Source organism: Patagioenas fasciata, chromosome 32 (assembly GCF_037038585.1).
Source record: "Patagioenas fasciata isolate bPatFas1 chromosome 32, bPatFas1.hap1, whole genome shotgun sequence".
Lineage (NCBI taxonomy): Eukaryota > Metazoa > Chordata > Aves > Columbiformes > Columbidae > Patagioenas > Patagioenas fasciata.
The window spans coordinates 3,683,679-3,705,973 of NC_092551.1; the positions used below are offsets into that span (position 1 = coordinate 3,683,679).

Consider the following 22,295-nt stretch of genomic DNA (forward strand, 5'->3'; position numbering starts at 1 on the left):
GGATGGGGAGGCTGGGATGAAGAGGAAGAGGGGGCTGGGATGAAGGGGAAGAGGAGGAAGATGAGGATGGGGATGAAGAGGAGGACGGGAGGAGGAGGAGGAGGCTGGGATGAAGAGGAGGAGGGGGCTGGGATGAAGAGGAGGAGGGGGCTGGGACGAAGAGGAGGATGGGGATGCTGGGCTGAAGAGGAAGAGGAGGATGAGGAGGATGGGGATGAAGAGGAGGAGGAGGGGGCTGGGATGAAGAGGAGGAGGGGGCTGGGATGAAGGGGAGGAGGGGGCTGGGATGAGGAGGAGGAGGGGGCTGGGATGAAGGGGAGGAGGAAGATGAGCAGGGGATGAAGGCCGCTCCTCGGCTGCGGCGCTCGGCGCCGGTCCCGCGGGGCTGCTCCTCCCCCCGCCCCCGCCTCAGCACCCCCCCCGGACCCGGATCGGGCCCCCCCCGCACGCCCGGTCCCGCGTGGGTGCAGCGGCTGGGACCCCCCCCCCCCAAACCCCACCCCCCATCCCGTGTCACCGCCCCCACCCGCGGGATCCCAGCGCTCGGGGGGGGGGACCGGGAGACACGAGTGGGGGGCAGGTGTGTGCAGCTGTGCTCTGGGTGTGCATTGGTGTGCGTTGGTGTGCATTGGTGTGCGTTGGTGTGCATTGCGTGTGCATTGGTGTGCATTGGTGTGCATTGGTGTGCGTTGGTGTGCATTGGTGTGCGTTGGTGTGCATTGGTGTGCGTTGGTGTGCACTGCGTGTGCATTGGTGTGCGTTGGTGTGCATTGCGTGTGCATTGCGTGTGCATTGCGTGTGCATTGGTGTGCGTTGGTGTGCATTGCGTGTGCATTGGTGTGCGCTGGTGTGCATTGCGTGTGCATGGATCTTGTGTGCATTGTGCGTGTATCTTGTGTGCACCGTTTGTGAATTGTGTGTGCATATCTTGTGTGCATTGCGTGTGCATTTGTGTGTGCATTTTGTGTGCATTGTGCGTGTATCTTGTGTGCATCGTGTGTGCATTTTGTGTGCATTGTGCGTGTATCGTGTGTGCGTTGTGTATCTTGTGTGCATTGCGTGTGCATTTGTGCGTGCATCATGTGTGCATTGTGTGCGCTTCTTGTGTGCATTGTGCATGTATCTATCTTGTGTGCATTGTGTATGTATCTTGTGTGCATTGCGTGTTCGTGTGTGTATCTTGTGTGCATTTGTGTGTGCATTGTGTGTGCATTTGTGTGTGCATTTTGTGTGCATTGTGTGTGCATCCCCTGTGCGTTTCTGCATCCATCTTGTGTGCATTGCGTGTGCATTTGTGTGCACATCCTGTGTGCATTGCATGTGCATTTGTGTGCATATCATGAGTGCATTGTGCGTGTATCTTGGGTGCATTGTGTGTGCATTTCTGCGTGTATCTTGTGTGTATCGTGTGTGCATTCCGTGTGCATTTGTGCGTGTATCTTGTGTGCATCCTGTGTGCATCACGTGTGTTTCCGCGTGCATCATGTGTGCACTGTGTGTGCATTTGTGTGTGCATCGTGTGTGCACTTCTGCATGCATCATGCATGCATTGCGTGTGCATTTGTGTGTGCATTGCGTGTGCATTTGTGCGTGTATCTTGTGTGCGTCATGTGTGCATTGCATGTGTGTTTGCGCGTGCATCTTGTGTGCATTGCGTGTGCATTTGTGTGTGCATCTTGTGTGCATCGTGTGTGCATTGCGTGTGCATTTGTGCGTGTATCTTGTGTGCATCGTGTGTGCATTGCGTGTGCAGTACAGCCCGGTACAACCCAGTACAGCCCAGTACGGGCTATTACAGCCCAGTACAGCCCAGTATAATCCAATAGAACCCAGTATGGGCTATTACAGCCCAGTACAATCCAGTACAGCTCAGTACAAACCAGTACAGCCCAGTACAATCCAGTACAGCCCAGTATGGGCTATTACAGCCCAGTGCAATCTATTACAGCCCAGTACAATCTATTACAGCCCAGTACAACCCAATACAGCCCAGTACAGCCCAGTACACCCCAGTACAGCCCAGTACGCTCTAACACAGCCCAGTACAGCCCAGTACAACCCAGTACACCCCAGTACAGCTCAGTACAGCCCAGTACAGCCCAGTACAAGCTCCGCCTGGGTCTTTCGGGCCCCGTCGGGGTCTTTCGGGTTCTCCCCGGCTCTTCCGGGCCCGTGGGGCCTCAGGGAACCGGCCCGGAGCTGACGTCACGCGGTCGTGACGTGAGCGCTCGGACTACACCTCCCGGCGGCCCCCGCGCCGGCGCCCGAGCGCCCGCCCCCCCCGCCGATCGGCAGCCGCAGCGGCCAATGTGAAGCCGCCAGCTCCCCGCGCCGCCCCTCCCTCCCCGCCCCCCTCAGGAAGCGCCGACGGACGCGCGGCGCAGCCAATGGGGAGTCGGCGGGGCGGGAGGCGCGCGGAGCGACGCGCGCTGCGACCTATCGGCGCGCGGCGTCGGTGGGTGAGGGCCAATGGGCGCTGGGGGGCGGGGCGCCGCGCGGGCGGCCCCGCCCGCAGCCGAGGCGGGTAGCAACAGTTGCCCCGGTGAGGGAACACGGAGGGCGCCATAGCCACGGTCGCCGTGGCGACCGCGCACCGGCCCCGGCCCGGCCCCGCCGCCCTCGCCCGTCGCCCCCGCCGCTCCCCCGTCGCCGCCGCCGCCCGCCCGGGCCGGGACGAGGCCCCGCGGGGCCCCGGCGGCGGCCCCGGGCAGGTGGGTCCGAGCGGTGCCGCGCAAGATGGCGGCGGCGGGAGGGGCGGCGGCGGGAGGGGGCGGCGGGCGGGGGGCGAACGGGGGCGGCCGGGCCGGGTGGCGGCGGCGGCGGCCCCGGGATGGAGCCGGGCCCGGGGCCGGAGGGGGCGGGGCCTGCCGCGCGCCCCGGCGATTGGTGGGCGGGCGGGCCAATGGGGGAAGGCGGGGCGGCGGGGGGAGCCAATGGCGGCGCGCGGCGGGGAAGAGACCCCGCCCCCCCCGCCCCCGGGCGTGCGAGCGGGCGGTGATGTCACGCGGTGACGTCACTGGGGCGATGATGTCACGGCAGGCGCGGCCGATGTCGCCTGGCAACGGGGGTGGGTGGGGCATGGCGTCGTGACGTCAGACCCCTGCGTGATGTCACCCCCGTGACGTCAGACGATGACACCCCCCCCTAATTTGTCTTTTTCAACCCCAATTTTTGCCTCCCCCACCTCCCCCCTCAGGCTCGCCGCCCGTCGCCATGGCAACGCAGACCTACGTCACCGAGCTGACGTCATCGCAGCAGCAGCAAGCCCCACCCCCTCCCGCTCCCACCCCCTTCGGGGCGGAGCTCCCGGGAGGCCCCGCCCCCCAGGCCCCGCCCCCGCCGCCCCCCGCCCCCCCTGCGCCCCCCCCGCAACAATTCATCGTCGTCACCGTGTCGGGTGAGCGCCCCGAAATCGCCGCTTTTCACCCCAAAACCACCGCCCCCCCTTCCCCACCCCCCCATCGTCGTCCTGACCCGTTTTTGCCGTTTTTCTCCCCAAAGCCGAGAGCGCCCTGCGGGCCAGCGAGGGCGTGGCCGAGGGAAGCCCCGCCCCCCCCGCCGCCCCCCCCGCCGGGCCCAGCCCGGGGGTCCCGGGCACCCAGGTGGGGAACGGGGGGGAAACCGCGCGGAATCGGGCAAAACGGGGCGAAAATGGGCAAAATGGGGTGAAAATGGGGTGAAATTGGGCAAAAAAGGGCAAACCAGGGCGAAATGGGGAGGAATTGGGCAAAACGGGGTGAGAAATGGGGGATATTGGCCAAAATGGGTAATAAAGGGGAAAATAGGGTAAAACGGGTAAAAAGGGGTAGAAATGGGGCAAAAGTGGGGGAAATGGGGTAAAAGTGGGGGCAATGGGGTAAAAGTGGGGTGGGGGATGAGGTAAAATGGGGCAGAAATGGGGCAAAAGTGGGGGAAATGGGGCAAAAGTGGGGTGGGGGCGATGAGGTAAAATGGGGCAGAACTGGGGTTTGGGGGTGGGAAATGGGCTAAAAGGGGCAAAATTGGGTAAAAAGTGATAAAATGGGGGGAATGGGGTAAAATGTGGTCGGGGGGGATGGGGCAAAATGGGGTCGGGGTGGGGGGAAATGGGGCAAAACCGGGCAAAATGGGGCAAAAGGTGGGGCTGGGGGGGGTGTTTCCCACCCCAGGGGGGTCCCATGTGCCCCCCCACCGTTTTGGGGACCCCCCCGACCCCCCCATGTTTCCCCCCCCCCCCCAGTGCTCCCCAGCACCGACCGGCGCCGCCGCCCCCAAACCCCAGGAGGTGAGCGGGGTGGGGCGGGGGGGGCAGGGGGGGCGCGGGGGGGGGTCGCCCCCCTCCCCCCCCAGGTGACACCCCCCCCATTTGTGTCCCCCCCTCCAGGTGACGCCGCTGCCGCACGTTTACCCCACACCCTACGTGGAGGGGGGCGACGGTTCCTACCCCCCCGCCGCCATGTGAGTGATCCCCCCCCATAATATTGAAGTGTGGGGGAGCCCCCCCTTGGCTCCCCCCGCGCTTTGACTCATTCTCCCCCCCCCAGCCGCTCGGGCTCGTTCCCGTTCGCCGAAACGCCGCTTTACACCCCAAACGCCGGCGCCGCTTATTACGAGGGGGGGGCGGCCGCGGGGGGGGGCCCGGTGCAGCCCAGCCCCCCCCCGCCAAGCTCGCAAGCCCCGCCCCCCGTCTACGTCCCCGGGGGGGGCGGGGGGGCAGCGGCGGGGGGCGGGGGCCCCATTTTGGGGAGCGCCCCCCCCCCGCCCCCCGCCGCCCCTGCCGCGCCCCCCCCGGCCGCCGCCGCCGCCCCGCCCCCCCCCGGCGGCACCTACGTCATCCAGGGGGGGTACGTGCTGGGGGGGGGCGCCCAGTCCTATTCACACACCACCCGCGCCTCTCCCGTCACGGTGAGAAATGGGGCGAAAACCGGGGGTTTTGGGCAAAAAGGGAGGGGGTTGGGGGGGGGGGGGCTGTCCCGGTCTGTCCCCCCACCACGGGGTGAATTGGGGAGAAACTGGGAGGTTTGGGGAGGGGGAGTGGTGGGGGGGGCACTCAAAGGGGTTTGGCCCTGATTGGGGCAAAACTGGGAGGTTTTGGGGAGGGAGGGGGTGGGGGGCACTCAAAGGGGTTTTGGGGAGAAAACGGGGGGTTTTGGGCAAAAGGGACGGGGGGGAGGTTGTGGCCGACACCCCGTGCCCCGCCCAGCCCAAAATTGTGGCGGGAAACCGTGAGAATTGGGGGGAAAACGGGGCCTGGAATGGACCGAGGCCCCAGGGGCGGGGCAGGGGGCGGGGCTGGGGGCGGGGCCAACACCCCGTGCCACACCCAACTCTTTAAAGGGAAACACACGAGGTTTTGGGGCACATGGGGCTGGAATGGGGACGACGCCCAGGGTGGGGTCGGGTGGGGTCGGGTGGGGTTGGGTGGGGCTGGGTGGGGTCGGGTGAGGTCTGGTGGGGTCGGGTGGGGTCAGGTGAGGTCGGGTGGGGTCGGGTGGGGTCAGGTGAGGTTGGGTGGGGTCGGGTGGGGTTGGGTGGGGTCGGGTGAGGTCGGGTGAGGTCGGGTGGGGTCGGGTGGGGTCGGGTGAGGTTGGGTGGGGTCGGGTGAGGTTGGGTGGGGTCGGGTGAGGTCGGGTGGGGTCGGGTGGGGTTGGGTGGGGTCGGGTGGAGCGTGGCCAACACCCCATGCCCCTCCCACCTATTTAAAGGGAACCACACACTAATTTGGGTCCCATGGGGCTGCAATGGGGACGACACCCCAGGGTGGGGTCGGGCGGGGTCAGGTGGGGCGTGGCCAACACCCCATGCCCCTCCCACCTATTTAAAGGGAACCACACACCAATTTGGGTCCCATGGGGCTGCAATGGGGATGACGCCCAGGGTGGGGTTGGGTGGGGTCAGGTGAGGTTGGGTGGGGTCGGGTGAGGTTGGGTGGGGTCAGGTGGGGTCGGGCGGGGTGTGGCCAACACCCCATGCCCCTCCCACCTATTTAAAGGGAACCGCACACCAATTTGGGTCCCACGGGTTTGCAATGGGGACGACGCCCCAGGGCGGGGTTTGGGCGGGGTTTGGTGCATCCGGGCGGGGCACAGGGCGTGTCTGACCCCCCCCACCGTGTTCCCCCCCCAGGTTCAATGGCTGCTGGAGAACTACGAGGCGGCGGAGGGGGTGAGCCTGCCGCGCAGCACGCTCTACTGCCACTACCTGCTGCACTGCCAGGCGCAGAAGCTGGAGCCCGTCAACGCCGCCTCCTTCGGCAAGCTCATCCGCTCCGTCTTCGTGGGGCTGCGCACCCGGCGCCTGGGGACGAGGTACGGACCCCCCATTCACCCCCTGACCCCCCCATTAACCCCATGCACCCCAATTCGCAGGGGTAACTCCAAGTACCACTACTACGGGCTGCGGATCAAGGGCAGCTCCCTGGGACCCCAGGACCCCCTGACCCCCCCCAGGACCCCCCATTAACCCCCTGACCCCCCCATTAACCCCATGCACCCCAATTCACAGGGGTAAATCCAAGTACCACTGCTACGGGCTGTGGATCAAGGGCAGCTCCCTGGGACCCCCAGGACCCCCTAATCCCCCCCAGGACCCCCCCATTAACCCCCTGACCCCCCCAGGACCCCCCCATTAACCCCCAGGATCCCCCCCAGGACCCCCATAAACCCCCAGGATCGCCCCAGGACCCCCCATTAACCCCCAGGATCCCCCCAGGACCCCCCATTAACCCCATGCACCCCAATTCGCAGGGGTAACTCCAAGTACCACTGCTACGGGCTGTGGATCAAGGGCAGCTCCCTGGGACCCCAGGACCCCCTGACCCCCCCCAGGACCCCCCCACTAACCCCCAGGATCCCCCCCAGGACCCCCCATTAACCCCCTGACCCCCCCCATTCGCAGGGGTAACTCCAAGTACCACTACTACGGGCTGCGGATCAAGGGCAGCTCCCTGGGACCCCTGGGACCCCCAGGACCCCCCATTAACCCCCTGACCCCCCCCATTCGCAGGGGTAACTCCAAGTACCACTACTACAGGCTGCGGATCGAGGGCAGCTCCCTGGGACCCCCAGGACCCCCCATTAACCCCCTGACCCCCCAATTCACAGGGGTAACTCCAAGTACCACTACTATGGGCTGCGGATCAAGGGCAGCTCCCTGGGACCCCCGGGACCCCCAGGACCCCCCATTAACCCCCTGACCCCCCCAATTCGCAGGGGTAACTCCAAGTACCACTACTACGGGCTGCGGATCAAGGGCAGCTCCCCGCTGCTGCGGCTCATGGAGGACCAGCAGCACCTGGCCATGCGCCAGCAGCCCTTCGCCCAAAAGCAGCGGTAGGACCCCCCCCCGGGTACCGGACGCTACGGGGGGGCCGAGCCACCCCCCCCACCACGGTTTTACTGCTGGGGGGGGGGCACTTCCCCCTATTCGCTTCACACACGGGTGCTTGAGCCCATGAGCCCGCATGGAGCCACAGCCAGAAGGAGCGGTAGGAGGGTTACACGGGGTAGCGAACGCCACTGTGGGTTGCGCTACAGCCCCATCACCCTGCAGTTTAACGGTTTTTGGGGTATTTTGCCATATTTGCGTTAAAAAACGTCAGTTTGACCCCGCACACCCTCATAGGAACAGCACTAGGAGGGTTACACAGGGCAGCGAACGCCGCTCCGCGTTGGGTCCGAACCCCCCGCCCCCTTCCGAGCTTCTCAAGCGTTCGTTTCTGCTCCAAAAGGCAGCGTTTTCGCCCCAAAATCACCGGCGTGTGAAGAAATTGGGGATTTCGCGCTTTCTTCTGCTTTTTTGGGGGGAAAATCCCCATTTCCCAAGCGCTTCCCCTGCACCGAATCCCGGGTCCTTCCCTCGTTCCACCTCTGGGCTCTGACCCCTCCGGTTCTGAGCGCTTCGTTAGCGCTCTCCTAATTACAGCCCCAGGTGATAAATCGATTGCCTGGAATGATTCCTAATTAATTAATTACCCCTGGGTTGGGGGGGCTCGTTAACCCCCCCTTGGCTTCACCCAAAATCGCCTTTTGCTGTGATTTCTTTGCCAAGAACTCAGCAAATCCCCATTTATTTCCCCAAATTTGGGGCCGTGGGGGTGACTGATGGTTCCCCCCCACTCCATGTCCCCCCGCCTCCGTGTCCCACCACCATGTCCCCCCGTGTCCCCTCCATATGCCCCCATGACCCCCATGTCCCCCCATGTCCCCCCCATACCCCCCCCATGACCCCCATGTCCCCCACTGTGTCCCCCCCCATATCCACCCATGACCCCCATGTCCCCCCACGTGTCACCCCCATGTCCCCCCCGTGTCCCCCCATGACCCCCCCCATGTCCCCCCATGTCCCCCCGTACCCCCCATGTCCCCCTGTGTCCCCCTGTGACCCCCCCATGTCCCTCACTGTGTCCCCCCCCATATCCCCCCATGTCCCCCCACCATGTCCCCTCCTTGTCCCCCCCATATCCCCCCCCATGTCCCCCCCATGACCCCCCGTGTCCCCCCATGACCCTGCATATCCCCCCCATGTCCCCCCCCATGACCCCCGTGTCCCCCCGTTGTCCCCCCCTTGTCCCCCTGTGTCCCCCCCCATATCCCCCCGTGCCCCCCCATGTCTGCCCCCATATCCCCCCATGACCCCCTTTGTGCCCCCCCATGTCCCCCCATGACCCCCCGTGTCCCCCCCCCCATGACCCCCGTGCCCCCCCCGTGTCCCCCCCCCGTGTCCCCCCCCCGTGTCCCCCCCCCGTGCCCCCCCATGACCCCGTGTCCCCCCGTGTCCCCCCAGGCTGAAGCCCATTCAGAAGGTGGAGGGGGGGGGGGTGACCAACGGGGTGACCCCCCAGCCCCCCCCCGGGCTCTCGGACATCAGCGCCCAGGTGCAGCAGTACCAGCAGTTCCTGGGTGAGAAACCCCCGAGTCACCCCCCGAAAACCCCAAACCCCCCGAAAACACCACCCCCCCCGAAAACCCCAACCCCCCGAAAACCCCAAATCCGCCAACCCCCCCAAACCCCCATGAAAATGCCCCCAACTCCCCCAAAACCCTTGAGTATCCCCAACCCCCCCCCCCAGGACCCCCCATCTTCCCCCAAGCCCCCAACCCCCTGGAATGCCCCCAAACTCCCCCCGAATGCCCCCTAACCCCCCAAACCCCCCCAATCTCCCTGCACTCCCAAATCGCCCCTAATCCCCCCCAATCCCCCAAACTCCCCCTGCATTGCCCCACACTTCGCCAAATCCCCCCAACCGTCCCAAATCCCCCCAAATCCCCCCCACTCCCCCAAACCCCTCTGAACCCCCCTAAGCCCCCTCAAATCCCTCCCAATCCCCCCAAATCCCCCCTAAACTCCCCCAAAATTCACCCGAATCCCCCCACATCACCAAGTGCCCCCATGCCCCCCAATCCCCCCAAATTTCCCCCAAATCCTCCCTAAACCCCCAAACTCTCCCCCAATCTCCCCACACTCCCAAACCCCCCCAATCCCTCCAAACTCCCCCCAAATCCCCCCAAAACTCCCCCAAACACCCCAAATCCCCCCACACTCTGCCAAATCCCCCCAGATGTCCCAGTCCCCCCAGTCCCCCCAAATCCCCCTAAGCCCCCTCAAATCCCTCCCAGTCCCCCCAATTCCCCCCAAATCCCCCTAAGCCCCCTCAAATCCCTCCCAGTCCCCCCAGTCCCCCCAAATCCCCCTAAGCCCCCTCAAATCCCTCCCAGTCCCCCCAATTCCCCCCAAATCCCCCTAAGCCCCCTCAAATCCCTCCCAGTCCCCCCAATCCCCCCAAATCCCCCTAAGCCCCCTCAAATCCCTCCCAATCGCCCCAAATCCCCCCGAATCCCCCCAATACCCCCCCAAACCCCCTAAACCCCCAAACCACCCCCCCATAGACGCCTCCCGCCCTCTGGGCGAGTTCCCGGCGCTGGAGCTGCAGGGGAAGCCGCTTCCCGACGGCGCCGGCGCCGAGGACCTCAAGGCCTTCCAGCTGCTGTACCGCGAGCACTGCGAGGTGACCCCAAACCCCAAACCCCCCCAAAAACCCCCCCCCAACCCCCAACCCCACCCCAGCGCCACTCAGCCCACCCTCGCCCCCCAGGCCATCGTGGACGTGATGATCAACCTGCAGTTCCCGCTGGTGGAGACGCTGTGGAAGACGTTTTGGCGCTGCGGGCTGGGCCAGGCGGGCGACGCCACCGCGCCGTGAGTGCCCCGCGGGTGGGGGACGCGGCCCCCGCCCCCCCCCACCCCGGTGACACCGCGGTGACGCCAGCGTTGTCCCCAAGGCACGAGGAGGCCGAGAAGCGGCTCCCCAAGGGCCGCCTGGTGCTGCTCTCCAAGTTCGAGCCGCTGCTGCGCTGGGTGCGCGACTGCGACCACGCGCTCTACCAGGGGCTGGTGGAGATGCTCATCCCCGATGTGCTGCGGCCCATCCCCAGTGAGTGACCCCAAATCCCCCCGAACCCCCCATGCTCATCCCCAATGTGCTGCGGCCCATCCCCAGTGAGTGACCCCAAACCCCAAATCCCCCCAAATCCCCCCGAACCCCCCATGCTCATCCCCGATGTGCTGCGGCCCATCCCCAGTGAGTGACCCCACACCCCAAATCCCCCCAAATCCCCCCGAACCCCCCATGCTCATCCCCGATGTGCTGCGGCCCATCCCCAGTGAGTGACCCCACACCCCAAATCCCCCCGAACCCCCCATGCTCATCCCCGATGTGCTGCGGCCCATCCCCAGTGAGTGACCCCACACCCCAAATCCCCCCAAATCCCCCAGAACCCCCCATGCTCATCCCCGATGTGCTGCGGCCCATCCCCAGTGAGTGACCCCACACCCCAAATCCCCCCAAATCCCCCCGAACCCCCCATGCTCATCCCCGATGTGCTGCGGCCCATCCCCAGTGAGTGACCCCAAACCCCAAATCCCCCCAAATCCCCCCAAACCCCCCATGCTCATCCCCGATGTGCTGCGGCCCATCCCCAGTGAGTGACCCCAAACCCCAAATCCCCCCAAATCCCCCCGAACCCCCCATGCTCATCCCCGATGTGCTGCGGCCCATCCCCAGTGAGTGACCCCAAACCCCCAAATCCCCCAGAACCCCCCATGCTCATCCCCGATGTGCTGCGGCCCATCCCCAGTGAGTGACCCCACACCCCAAATCCCCCAGAACCCCCCATGCTCATCCCCGATGTGCTGCGGCCCATCCCCAGTGAGTGACCCCAAACCCCAAATCCCCCCAAATCCCCCAGAACCCCCCATGCTCATCCCCGATGTGCTGCGGCCCATCCCCAGTGAGTGACCCCACACCCCAAATCCCCCCAAATCCCCCCGAACCCCCCATGCTCATCCCCGATGTGCTGCGGCCCATCCCCAGTGAGTGACCCCAAACCCCAAATCCCCCCAAATCCCCCCAGAACCCCCCATGCTCATCCCCGATGTGCTGCGGCCCATCCCCAGTGAGTGACCCCACACCCCAAATCCCCCCAAATCCCCCCGAACCCCCCATGCTCATCCCCGATGTGCTGCGGCCCATCCCCAGTGAGTGACCCCAAACCCCAAATCCCCCCAAATCCCCCAGAACCCCCCATGCTCATCCCCGATGTGCTGCGGCCCATCCCCAGTGAGTGACCCCACACCCCAAATCCCCCCAAATCCCCCAGAACCCCCCATGCTCATCCCCGATGTGCTGCGGCCCATCCCCAGTGAGTGACCCCAAACCCCAAATCCCCCCAAATCCCCCCGAACCCCCCATGCTCATCCCCGATGTGCTGCGGCCCATCCCCAGTGAGTGACCCCAAATCCCCCAGAACCCCCCATGCTCATCCCCGATGTGCTGCGGCCCATCCCCAGTGAGTGACCCCAAATCCCCCCAAATCCCCCCGAACCCCCCATGCTCATCCCCGATGTGCTGCGGCCCATCCCCAGTGAGTGACCCCAAACCCCAAATCCCCCCAAATCCCCCCGAACCCCCCATGCTCATCCCCGATGTGCTGCGGCCCATCCCCAGTGAGTGACCCCAAATCCCCCCAAATCCCCCCGAACCCCCCATGCTCATCCCCGATGTGCTGCGGCCCATCCCCAGTGAGTGACCCCAAATCCCCCCAAATCCCCCCGAACCCCCCATGCTCATCCCCGATGTGCTGCGGCCCATCCCCAGTGAGTGACCCCAAACCCCAAATCCCCCCAAATCCCCCCGAACCCCCCATGCTCATCCCCGATGTGCTGCGGCCCATCCCCAGTGAGTGACCCCACACCCCAAATCCCCCAGAACCCCCCATGCTCATCCCCGATGTGCTGCGGCCCATCCCCAGTGAGTGACCCCAAACCCCAAATCACCCCAAATCCCCCCGAACCCCCCATGCTCATCCCCGATGTGCTGCGGCCCATCCCCAGTGAGTGACCCCACACCCCAAATCCCCCCAAATCCCCCAGAACCCCCCATGCTCATCCCCGATGTGCTGCGGCCCATCCCCAGTGAGTGACCCCAAACCCCAAATCCCCCCAAATCCCCCCGAACCCCCCATGCTCATCCCCGATGTGCTGCGGCCCATCCCCAGTGAGTGACCCCACACCCCAAATCCCCCCAAATCCCCCAGAACCCCCCATGCTCATCCCCGATGTGCTGCGGCCCATCCCCAGTGAGTGACCCCACACCCCAAATCCCCCAAATCCCCCAGAACCCCCCATGCTCATCCCCGATGTGCTGCGGCCCATCCCCAGTGAGTGACCCCAAACCCCCAAATCCCCCCGAACCCCCCATGCTCATCCCCGATGTGCTGCGGCCCATCCCCAGTGAGTGACCCCACACCCCAAATCCCCCCAAATCCCCCAGAACCCCCCATGCTCATCCCCGATGTGCTGCGGCCCATCCCCAGTGAGTGACCCCAAACCCCAAATCCCCCCAAATCCCCCCGAACCCCCCATGCTCATCCCCGATGTGCTGCGGCCCATCCCCAGTGAGTGACCCCAAATCCCCCCAAATCCCCCCGAACCCCCCATGCTCATCCCCGATGTGCTGCGGCCCATCCCCAGTGAGTGACCCCAAATCCCCCCAAATCCCCCCGAACCCCCCATGCTCATCCCCGATGTGCTGCGGCCCATCCCCAGTGAGTGACCCCAAACCCCAAATCCCCCCAAATCCCCCCGAACCCCCCATGCTCATCCCCGATGTGCTGCGGCCCATCCCCAGTGAGTGACCCCACACCCCAAATCCCCCAGAACCCCCCATGCTCATCCCCGATGTGCTGCGGCCCATCCCCAGTGAGTGACCCCAAACCCCAAATCACCCCAAATCCCCCCGAACCCCCCATGCTCATCCCCGATGTGCTGCGGCCCATCCCCAGTGAGTGACCCCACACCCCAAATCCCCCCAAATCCCCCAGAACCCCCCATGCTCATCCCCGATGTGCTGCGGCCCATCCCCAGTGAGTGACCCCAAACCCCAAATCCCCCCAAATCCCCCCGAACCCCCCATGCTCATCCCCGATGTGCTGCGGCCCATCCCCAGTGAGTGACCCCACACCCCAAATCCCCCCAAATCCCCCAGAACCCCCCATGCTCATCCCCGATGTGCTGCGGCCCATCCCCAGTGAGTGACCCCAAACCCCCAAATCCCCCCGAACCCCCCATGCTCATCCCCGATGTGCTGCGGCCCATCCCCAGTGAGTGACCCCACACCCCAAATCCCCCCAAATCCCCCAGAACCCCCCATGCTCATCCCCGATGTGCTGCGGCCCATCCCCAGTGAGTGACCCCAAACCCCAAATCCCCCCAAATCCCCCCGAACCCCCCATGCTCATCCCCGATGTGCTGCGGCCCATCCCCAGTGAGTGACCCCAAACCCCAAATCCCCCCAAATCCCCCAGAACCCCCCATGCTCATCCCCGATGTGCTGCGGCCCATCCCCAGTGAGTGACCCCAAACCCCAAATCCCCCCAAATCCCCCAGAACCCCCCATGCTCATCCCCGATGTGCTGCGGCCCATCCCCAGTGAGTGACCCCAAACCCCCAAATCCCCCCAAATCCCCCCGAACCCCCCATGCTCATCCCCGATGTGCTGCGGCCCATCCCCAGTGAGTGACCCCAAACCCCCCTACACCCCCAAACCCCCTGATCCCCCCATGAACCCCTGGACCCCCCATCCCCGATGAGCGCCCCGCACTGAGCGCCCTGTGCTCCCCATTTGTGCCCCGCGCTGAGCGCCCCATGCTCCCCATTTGCACTCTGTGCTGAGCACCCTGTGCTGAGCACCCCGCGCTGAGCGCCCCGCGCTGAGCACCCCGCGCTGAGCGCCCCGTGCTCCCCATTTGCGCCCCGTGCTGAGCACCCCGCGCTGAGCGCCCCGCGCTGAGCGCCCCGCGCTGCCGCAGGTGCCTTGACCCAGGCCGTCCGCAACTTCGCCAAGAGCCTGGAGAGCTGGCTGACGGGCGCCATGGTCAACATCCCCGAGGAGATGGTCCGCGTCAAGGTGCCCCCGCCGCCGGACCCCGGGACCCCGGGACCCCCGCCCCACGGCCGGACCCCCAGCCCGCGCCCCCAACCCGCAGCCGAACCCCCAACCTGTGCCCCCAACCTGTGGCCGGACCTCAACCCACAGCCAGACCCCCAACCCACGGCTGGACCCCCAACCCACGGCTGGACCCCCACCCCACGGCTGGACCCCCGCCTGTGGCCAGACCCCAACCCACACCCCCAGCACCACAGCCGGCCCCCCACCCCACGGCCAGACCCTCAACCCACAGCCGGACCCCCAACCCACAGCCGGACCCCCAACCCACGGCTGGACCCCCGCCCATGGCCAGACCCCAACCCACACCCCCAGCACCACAGCCGGCCCCCCAACCCACAGCCAGACCCTCAACCCACAGCCGGACCCCCACCCCATGGCTGGACCCCCAACTCATAGCCAGCCCCCCACCCCACAGCCGGCCCCCCACCCCACGGCTGGACCCCCACCCCACAACCAGCTCCCCACCCCACAGCCGGCCCCCCACCCCACAGCCAGCCCCCCACCCCACAGCCAGCCCCCCCCCCACAGCCAGCCCCCCACCCCATGGCTGGACCCCCACCCCACAGCCAGCCCCCCACCCCACAGCCAGCCCCCACCCCACAGCCAGCCCCCCACCCCATGGCTGGACCCCCACCCCACAGCCGGCCCCCACCCCACAGCCAGCCCCCCACCCCATGGCTGGACCCCCACCCCACAGCCAGCCCCCCACCCCACAGCCGGCCCCCACCCCACAGCCAGCCCCCACCCCACGGCTGGACCCCCACCCCACACCAGCCCCCCCCCCCAGCCAGCCCCGCGCTGCGTTGCAGGTGGCGGCCGCCGGTGCCTTTGCGCAGACGCTGCGGCGCTACACGTCGCTGAACCACCTGGCGCAGGCGGCGCGCGCGGTGCTGCAGAACACGGCGCAGATCAACCAGATGCTCAGCGACCTCAACCGCGTCGACTTCGCCAACGTGCAGGTAGCGCCCCCCGCACGGCGCCTGGGGCGACCCCCGGGGGCGGGGGGGCTGGGCCGAGGTGTGGGAGCAAGCACTGGGGAAGTGATGGAGAGGGGGGCGCGGGGAGCGCCCGGAATACAGGTGAGGTGGCTCCAGGTTGGGGGTCCCAGTCCCCGCTGCAGGTCTGACCCCCCCACTGTGGGTCTGAGCCCCTGCTGTGGGTCTGAGCCCCCCACTGTGGGTCTGAAACCCTGCTATGGGTCTGAACCCTCCGCTATGGGTCTGATCCCCCCATTATGGCTCTGAACCCCCTGCTGTGGGTCTGAACCCCCGCTATGGGTCTGAGCCCCACACTGTGGATCTGAAACCCTGCTATGGGTCTGAACCCTCTGCTATGGGTCTGATCCCCCCATTATGGCTCTGAACCCCCTGCTGTGGGTCTGAACCCCTGCTGTGGGTCTGAACTCCCCCACTGTGGGTCTGAACTTCCCCACTATGGGTCTGAGCCCCTGCTGTGGGTCTGACCCATGGCCCTGTGTGTCCCCATGGCCCCAGGAGCAGCTGTTGTGGTTGTGCCAGTGCCACATGGGGCTGGTGTCCCCATGTCCCTGGTGTCCCCAGGAGCAGGCGTCCTGGGTGTGCCGGTGCGGGTCTGACCTAGGTCCCCCATGTCCCAAATGTCCCCAATGTCCCCATGTCCCCATGTCCCCAATGTCCCCAGGAGCAGGTGTCCTGGGTGTGCCGGTGCGGGTCTGACCTAGGTCCCCCATGTCCCCATGTCCCCATGTCCCAAATGTCCCCAGGAGCAGGCGTCCTGGGTGTGCCGGTGCGGGTCTGACCCATGTCCCCCATGTCCCCATGTCCCCAATGTCCCCAATGTCCCCAGGAGCAGGTGTCCTGGGTGTGCCGGTGCGGGTCTGACCCCTGTCCCCAGTGCTGTCCCCATGTCCCCAATGCTGTCCCCATGTCCCCATGTCCCCAATGTCCCCATGTCCCCATGCAGGAGCAGGCGTCCTGGGTGTGCCGGTGCGGGTCTGACCCCTGTCCCCATGTCCCCAACGCTGTCCCCATGTCCCCCCGCAGGAGCAGGTGTCCTGGGTGTGCCGGTGCGGGTCTGACCCCTGTCCCCATGTCCCCAACGCTGTCCCCATGTCCCCCCGATGCAGGAGCAGGCGTCCTGGGTGTGCCGGTGCGGGTCTGACCCCTGTCCCCATGTCCCCAACGCTGTCCCCATGTCCCCCCCCGATGCAGGAGCAGGCGTCCTGGGTGTGCCGGTGCGGGTCTGACCCCTGTCCCCATGTCCCCAACGCTGTCCCCATGTCCCCTGATGCAGGAGCAGGCGTCCTGGGTGTGCCGGTGCGGGTCTGACCCCTGTCCCCATGTCCCCAACGCTGTCCCCATGTCCCCCCGATGCAGGAGCAGGCGTCCTGGGTGTGCCGGTGCGGGTCTGACCCCCGTCCCCATGTCCCCAATGCTGTCCCCATGTCCCCCCGCAGGAGCAGGCGTCCTGGGTGTGCCGGTGCGGGTCTGACCCCTGTCCCCAGTGCTGTCCCCATGTCCCCAATGTCCCCATGTCCCCTGATGCAGGAGCAGGCGTCCTGGGTGTGCCGGTGCGGCTCTGACCCCTGTCCCCATGTCCCCAACGCTGTCCCCATGTCCCCATGTCCCCCCCCGCAGGAGCAGGCGTCCTGGGTGTGCCGGTGCGGGTCTGACCCCTGTCCCCATGTCCCCAACGCTGTCCCCATGTCCCCCCGCAGGAGCAGGCGTCCTGGGTGTGCCGGTGCGGGTCTGACCCCTGTCCCCAGTGCTGTCCCCATGTCCCCAATGTCCCCATGTCCCCCCGCAGGAGCAGGCGTCCTGGGTGTGCCGGTGCCGCGCGGGCCTGGTCTCGCGCCTGGAGCAGGACTTCAAGGCCACGCTGCAGCAGCAGCACTCGCTGGAGCAGTGGGCGGCCTGGCTGGACGGGGTGGTGGGGCGGGTGCTGCGCCCCCACCTGGGCTCCGCGGCCCTGCCGCGCCACGCCAAGCGCTTCCTGCTCAAGTGGTCCTTCTACAGGTAACGTCACCCCATGTCACCCCCCGTCACCTCTGTCACCTCCCCCTGTCACCTCTGTCACCTCCCCCTGTCACCTGTGTCACCTCCCTGTGTCCCCAAACCTCCCCCGTGTCACCTGTGTCACCCCCATGTCCCCCCACACTGCCGCGCCACGCCAAGCGCTTCCTGCTCAGGTGGTCCTTGTACAGGTAACGGCACCTCTGTCACCTTCCCCTGTCACCTCTGTCACCTCCCTGTGTCCCCAAACCTCCCCCGTGTCACCCCCGTGTCCCCCCACGCTGCTGTGCCACGCCAAGCGCTTCCTGCTCAAGTGGTCCTTCTACAGGTAACGTCACCCCATGTCACCCCCCCGTCACCTCTGTCACCTCCCCCTGTCACCTCTGTCACCTCCCCGTGTCACCCCAGAGTCCCCAAACCTCCCCCGTGTCCCCCCCGTGTCCCCCACGCTGCCACGCCAAGCGCTTCCTGCTCAAGTGCTCCTTCTACAGGCAATGTCACCTCTGTCACCTCCCCCTGTCACCCCCATGTCACCTGTGCCACCCCAGTGTCCCCAGACCTCCCTTTTGTCCCCCCATGCCACGCCAAGCACTTCCTGCTCAAGTGCTCCTTCTACAGGCAATGTCACCTCTGTCACCTCCCCCTGTCACCCCCATGTCACCTGTGTCACCCCAGTGTCCCCAGACCTCCCTCTTGTCCCTCCATGCCACGCCAAGCGCTTCCTGCTCAAGTGCTCCTTCTACAGGCAATGTCACCTCTGTCACCTCCCCGTGTCACCTCTGTCACCTCCCTGTGTCCTCCCCGCATTGTCCCCCCTGCAGTGACCCCCCCATGTCCCCGTGCCCCCCCAGAGCTCCATGCTGATCCTCGACCCGACCCACGTCCCCCATCATGTCCCCCCAAGTCCTCCTCTGTCCCCCCATGTCCCACGGCTGGGGTGTCCCAAAGTCCCCCCATGGCGACTCCCCCTGTCCCCATGTCCCCCACGGTGACTCCCCCTGTCCCCGTGTCCCCCCGCGGTGTCCCCCCTGTCCCCGTGTCCCCCACAGCTCCATGCTGATCCGCAACCTGACCCACGTCCCCCCAGGTCCTTCTGTGTCCCACCATGTCCCATGGCTGGGGTGTCCCCATGTCCCCCTGCGGTGACGCCCTGTCCCCATGTCCCCCCGCAGTGACCCCATGTCCCCCTGTCCCCCGGTGGTGACCCCCCTGTCCCTGTCCCCCCCAGCTCCATGGTGATCCGCGACCTGACCCACGTCCCCCATCATGTCCCCCCACGTCCTTCTTTGTCTCCCCATGTCCCACGGCTGGGGCGTCCCCATGTCCCCCCGCAGTGACCCCCTTGTCCCCCCTGTCCCCCCGCAGTGACCCCCTTGTCCCCCCACGGTGACCCCCCTGTCCCTGTTCCCCCCAGCTCCATGCTGATCCGCGACCTGACCCACGTCCCCCATCATGTCCCCCCACGTCCTTCCTTGTCTCCCCTTGTCCCACGGCTGGGGCGTCCCCATGTCCCCCCGCGGTGACGCCCCCGTCCCCGTCCCTGTCCCCCCAGCTCCATGGTGATCCGCGACCTCACCCTGCGCAGCGCCGCGTCCTTCGGCTCCTTCCACCTCATCCGCCTGCTCTATGACGAGTACATGTACTACCTGGTGGAGCAGCGCGTGGCGCGGGCGCGCGGCCAGAGCCCCATCGCCGTCATGGGGGAGGTGGGGACACGGGGGGACACACAGGGGACACACGGGGCCGGGGGGACACGGGGGGACACACAGGGGACACACGGGGCCGGGGGGACACGGGGGACACCCCCCAGCACCACGAGTACATGTACTGCCTGGGGGAGCCCCATCGCCGTCATGGGGGAGGTAGGGACACGGGGGGACATGGGGGGACATGGGGACACGGGGGGACACACAGGGGACACATGGGGCCGGGGGGACACAGGGGACACCCCCCAGTACCACGAGTACATGTACTGCCTGGGGGAGCCCCATCGCCGTCATGGGGGAGGTAGGAGACACGGGGACACGGGGGGACACAGGGGGGCATAGGGGGACACACAGGGGACACACAGGGCCAGGGGGACACGGGGGACACCCCCCAGCACCACGAGTACATGTACTGCCTGGGGGAGCCCCATCGCTGTCATGGGGGAGGTAGGGGACACGGGGGGGACATAGGGGGACACACGGGGGGACACACGGGGCCAGGGGGACATTGCGGGGACACACAGGGGACACACGGGGCAGGGGGGACACGGGGGACACCCCCCAGTACCACGAGTACATGTACTGCCTGGGGGAGCCCCATCGCCGTCATGGCGGAGGTATGGGGATGTAGGGACACGGGGGGACATGGGGACACGGGGGGCCCCCCCGGGCTGACGGCCGCTCTCCCCCGCAGTTCGCCAACCTGAGCAGCTCCTTCAACGCGCTGGATGCGGAGAAAGGTACCGGACCCTTCCCCACCCGGGCGCGCTGGCTGCGTGTTAACCCTGAAACCTAATGATGGCAGTGGAGAGAACCTGAGTGTGTGTGTGTGTGTGTTAACCCTGAAACCTAATGATGGCAGCGGAGAGAACCTGAGTGTGTGTGTGTGTGTGTGTGTGTGTGTGTGTGTGTTAACCCTGAAACCTAATGATGGCAGCGGAGAGAACCTGAGTGTGTGTGTGTGTGTGTGTGTGTGTGTGTGTGTGTTAACCCTGAAACCTAATGATGGCAGCGGAGAGAACCTGAGTGTGTGTGTGTGTGTGGGTGTGTGGGTGTGTGTGTGGGTGTTAACCCTGAAACCTAATGATGGCAGTGGAGAGAAATGGAGTGCGTGTGTTAACTCTGAAACCTACTGATGGCAGTGGAGAGTGTGTGTGTGTTAACTCTGGAACCTAATGATGGCAGTGGAGAGAGTGTGTGTGTTAACTCTGGAACCTAATGATGGCAGTGGAGAGTGTGTGTGTGTTAACTCTGGAACCTCCTGATGGCAGTGGAGAGTGTGTGTGTGTTAACTCTGGACCCTACTGATGGCAGTGGAGAGAGTGTGTGTGTTAACTCTGAAACCTACTGATGGCAGTGGAGAGTGTGTGTCCCCCCCTCTGTGTGCGTGTGTTAACTCTGAAACCTACTGATGGCACCTCTGTGCGCACAGACACAGACACACGCACGTGCGTTAACTCTGGAGCCTACTGAGGGCAGCTCTGCTCAGCTCGTTGCCACAGCAGGGTTTGGGGGGGGGGGGGGGTCCTGGTGGCGCCCCCCCCCATCCCCACTGTCCCCCCCCCCAGATGAGGAGGAAGAGGAGGACGAGGAGAGCGAGGAGGAGCTGCCCCAGGAGCTGCCGCTGGGGGAGGGGCCGGCGCTGCCCCCCGCCCCCCTGGAGCCCCCCCCGGCCAAACTGCCCCGCACCGACCGCGGCCTCTTCGTGCAGGCGCTGCCCTCCAGCTGAGGGGCCCCCCCGCCGGTAACGCCCCCCGCGCTTACACCCCCGCCCGGGCCCCCCGTCCCCCCCCGCCCCGCAGCTTCCCGGGGGGGCCGGGGGGGTCGCTCAGCGGTGACAATTGTGCCTTAAGCCGGGCCGGGACCCTGTGCCAAAGCCCCCCCGCCCCCCCCCCCGCGGGGACAGATTTGGGGGGGGGGGGCGACACCCCCGGCCTGGGGGTTGGGGGGTGCGGGGGGGGGTCCCACAAAGGGAAGCGCAGGATTTGGGGATGGTCCCTCCCCCCCGGGGGGGGGGCGCGATTTCGGGACCCTTGGGGGGGTAACGGGGGGGACACACAAAACCACCCCGGGGGGGGCACAGAGAACGTGGGGGGGGGCACAGAGAGCCCAGACGCTGCCCCCCCCCCCGGCACAACGTTGGGGGGGGTGACCCCCCCACAGCCCCCCGCCCCCCCCCTCCCAGTGCCAAACGCCCCCCCCGCCCCCGCTGCCTTACACCAGCCCCTCCCCCCCCGCATGAAGGGCCCCCCCGCGCTTCAGCCCCCCCCCCCCCAGCTATTCCGGTTTTCGATGAATTCTGTGCTTCGTGGCGCGGGGGGGGCGGGGCGGGCCCCCCCGTGTGTGTGTGCGTGTGTGCCCCCCCCGCCGTGCCCCCCCCGCAGACGCTGTTTTCTACCTTTTGTAGTTCTTTCTAAAGAGAAGTAAAATCCGCCCTGGTCTTTGAGCCCCGCCCGTGGATGGGGGGGGCACGGGGGGGGCACGGGGGGGGCACGGGGGGGCGCGGGGGGGCGCGGGGGTAAGGGACACGGCGGGGGGGGAGGCGACTCAGGGGGAAGGGGGGGGGACACAGGGGGGACAAGGGGGGGGACATAAGGGGGGGACACACGGAGTGGGGGGGGCAAGGGGGGGACATAAGGGGGGGACACACGGAGTGGGGGGGGCAAAGGGGGGACACAAGGGGGGACACACGGAGTGGGGGGGGCAAGGGGGGGACACAAGGGGGGACACACGGAGTGGGGGGGGAATACAAGGTGGGGGGACATGGGGGACAAGGGGGGGGACATAAGGGGGGGACACACAGAGTCGGGGGGACATAATGGGGGGATACACAGAGTGGGGGGGACACGGGGGGGGACACAAGGGGGACATAAGGGGGGGACATAAGGGGGGGAAAGGGGGGGGACACAAGGGGGGGACATAAGGGGGGGACACACGGAGTGGGGGGGAAAGGGGGGGACACAAGGGGGGGACACAAGGGGGGGACAGACGGAGTGGGGGGGGGGACACAGGGGGGACAAGGGGGGGGACATAAGGGGGGGGACACAAGGCGGGGGGGGACACACGGAGTGGGGGACACGATTGGGGGGGGGAGACACGATGGGGGCGGGGGGA

General features: G+C 66.6%; 1 protein-coding gene across 1 annotated transcript; it reads left to right on the plus strand.

Moving 5' to 3' along the window:
- The first annotated feature begins 1,834 nt into the window (after nt 1–1,834).
- RFX1 (regulatory factor X1) lies at nt 1,835–21,627 on the plus strand. Its single transcript, XM_071800635.1, has 20 exons — nt 1,835–1,912; nt 2,185–2,309; nt 2,359–2,711; nt 3,197–3,397; nt 3,502–3,602; nt 4,220–4,264; nt 4,364–4,437; nt 4,524–4,884; nt 6,106–6,287; nt 7,191–7,310; nt 8,764–8,879; nt 9,867–9,985; nt 10,073–10,176; nt 10,260–10,411; nt 14,346–14,443; nt 15,295–15,444; nt 17,270–17,478; nt 19,028–19,181; nt 19,876–19,921; nt 20,750–21,627. Exons 1-20 carry the CDS (start codon nt 1,835–1,837, stop codon nt 20,908–20,910), a joined length of 2,949 nt encoding a protein of 982 aa, XP_071656736.1. The 3' UTR covers nt 20,911–21,627.
- The last annotated feature ends 668 nt before the right edge of the window (nt 21,628–22,295 follow it).

Excerpts from the sequence above, each read along its gene's own strand:
- RFX1 (XM_071800635.1), top strand. The coding sequence starts at position 1,835 with ATGGGCTATTACAGCCCAGTACAATCCAGTACAGCTCAGTACAAACCA. Across the intron at positions 1,913-2,184 it reads GTACAATCCAGTACAGCCCA|GGAACCGGCCCGGAGCTGAC; the intron begins GTATGGGCTATT and ends GTGGGGCCTCAG. Across the intron at positions 10,177-10,259 it reads GCGGGCGACGCCACCGCGCC|GCACGAGGAGGCCGAGAAGC; the intron begins GTGAGTGCCCCG and ends GTTGTCCCCAAG.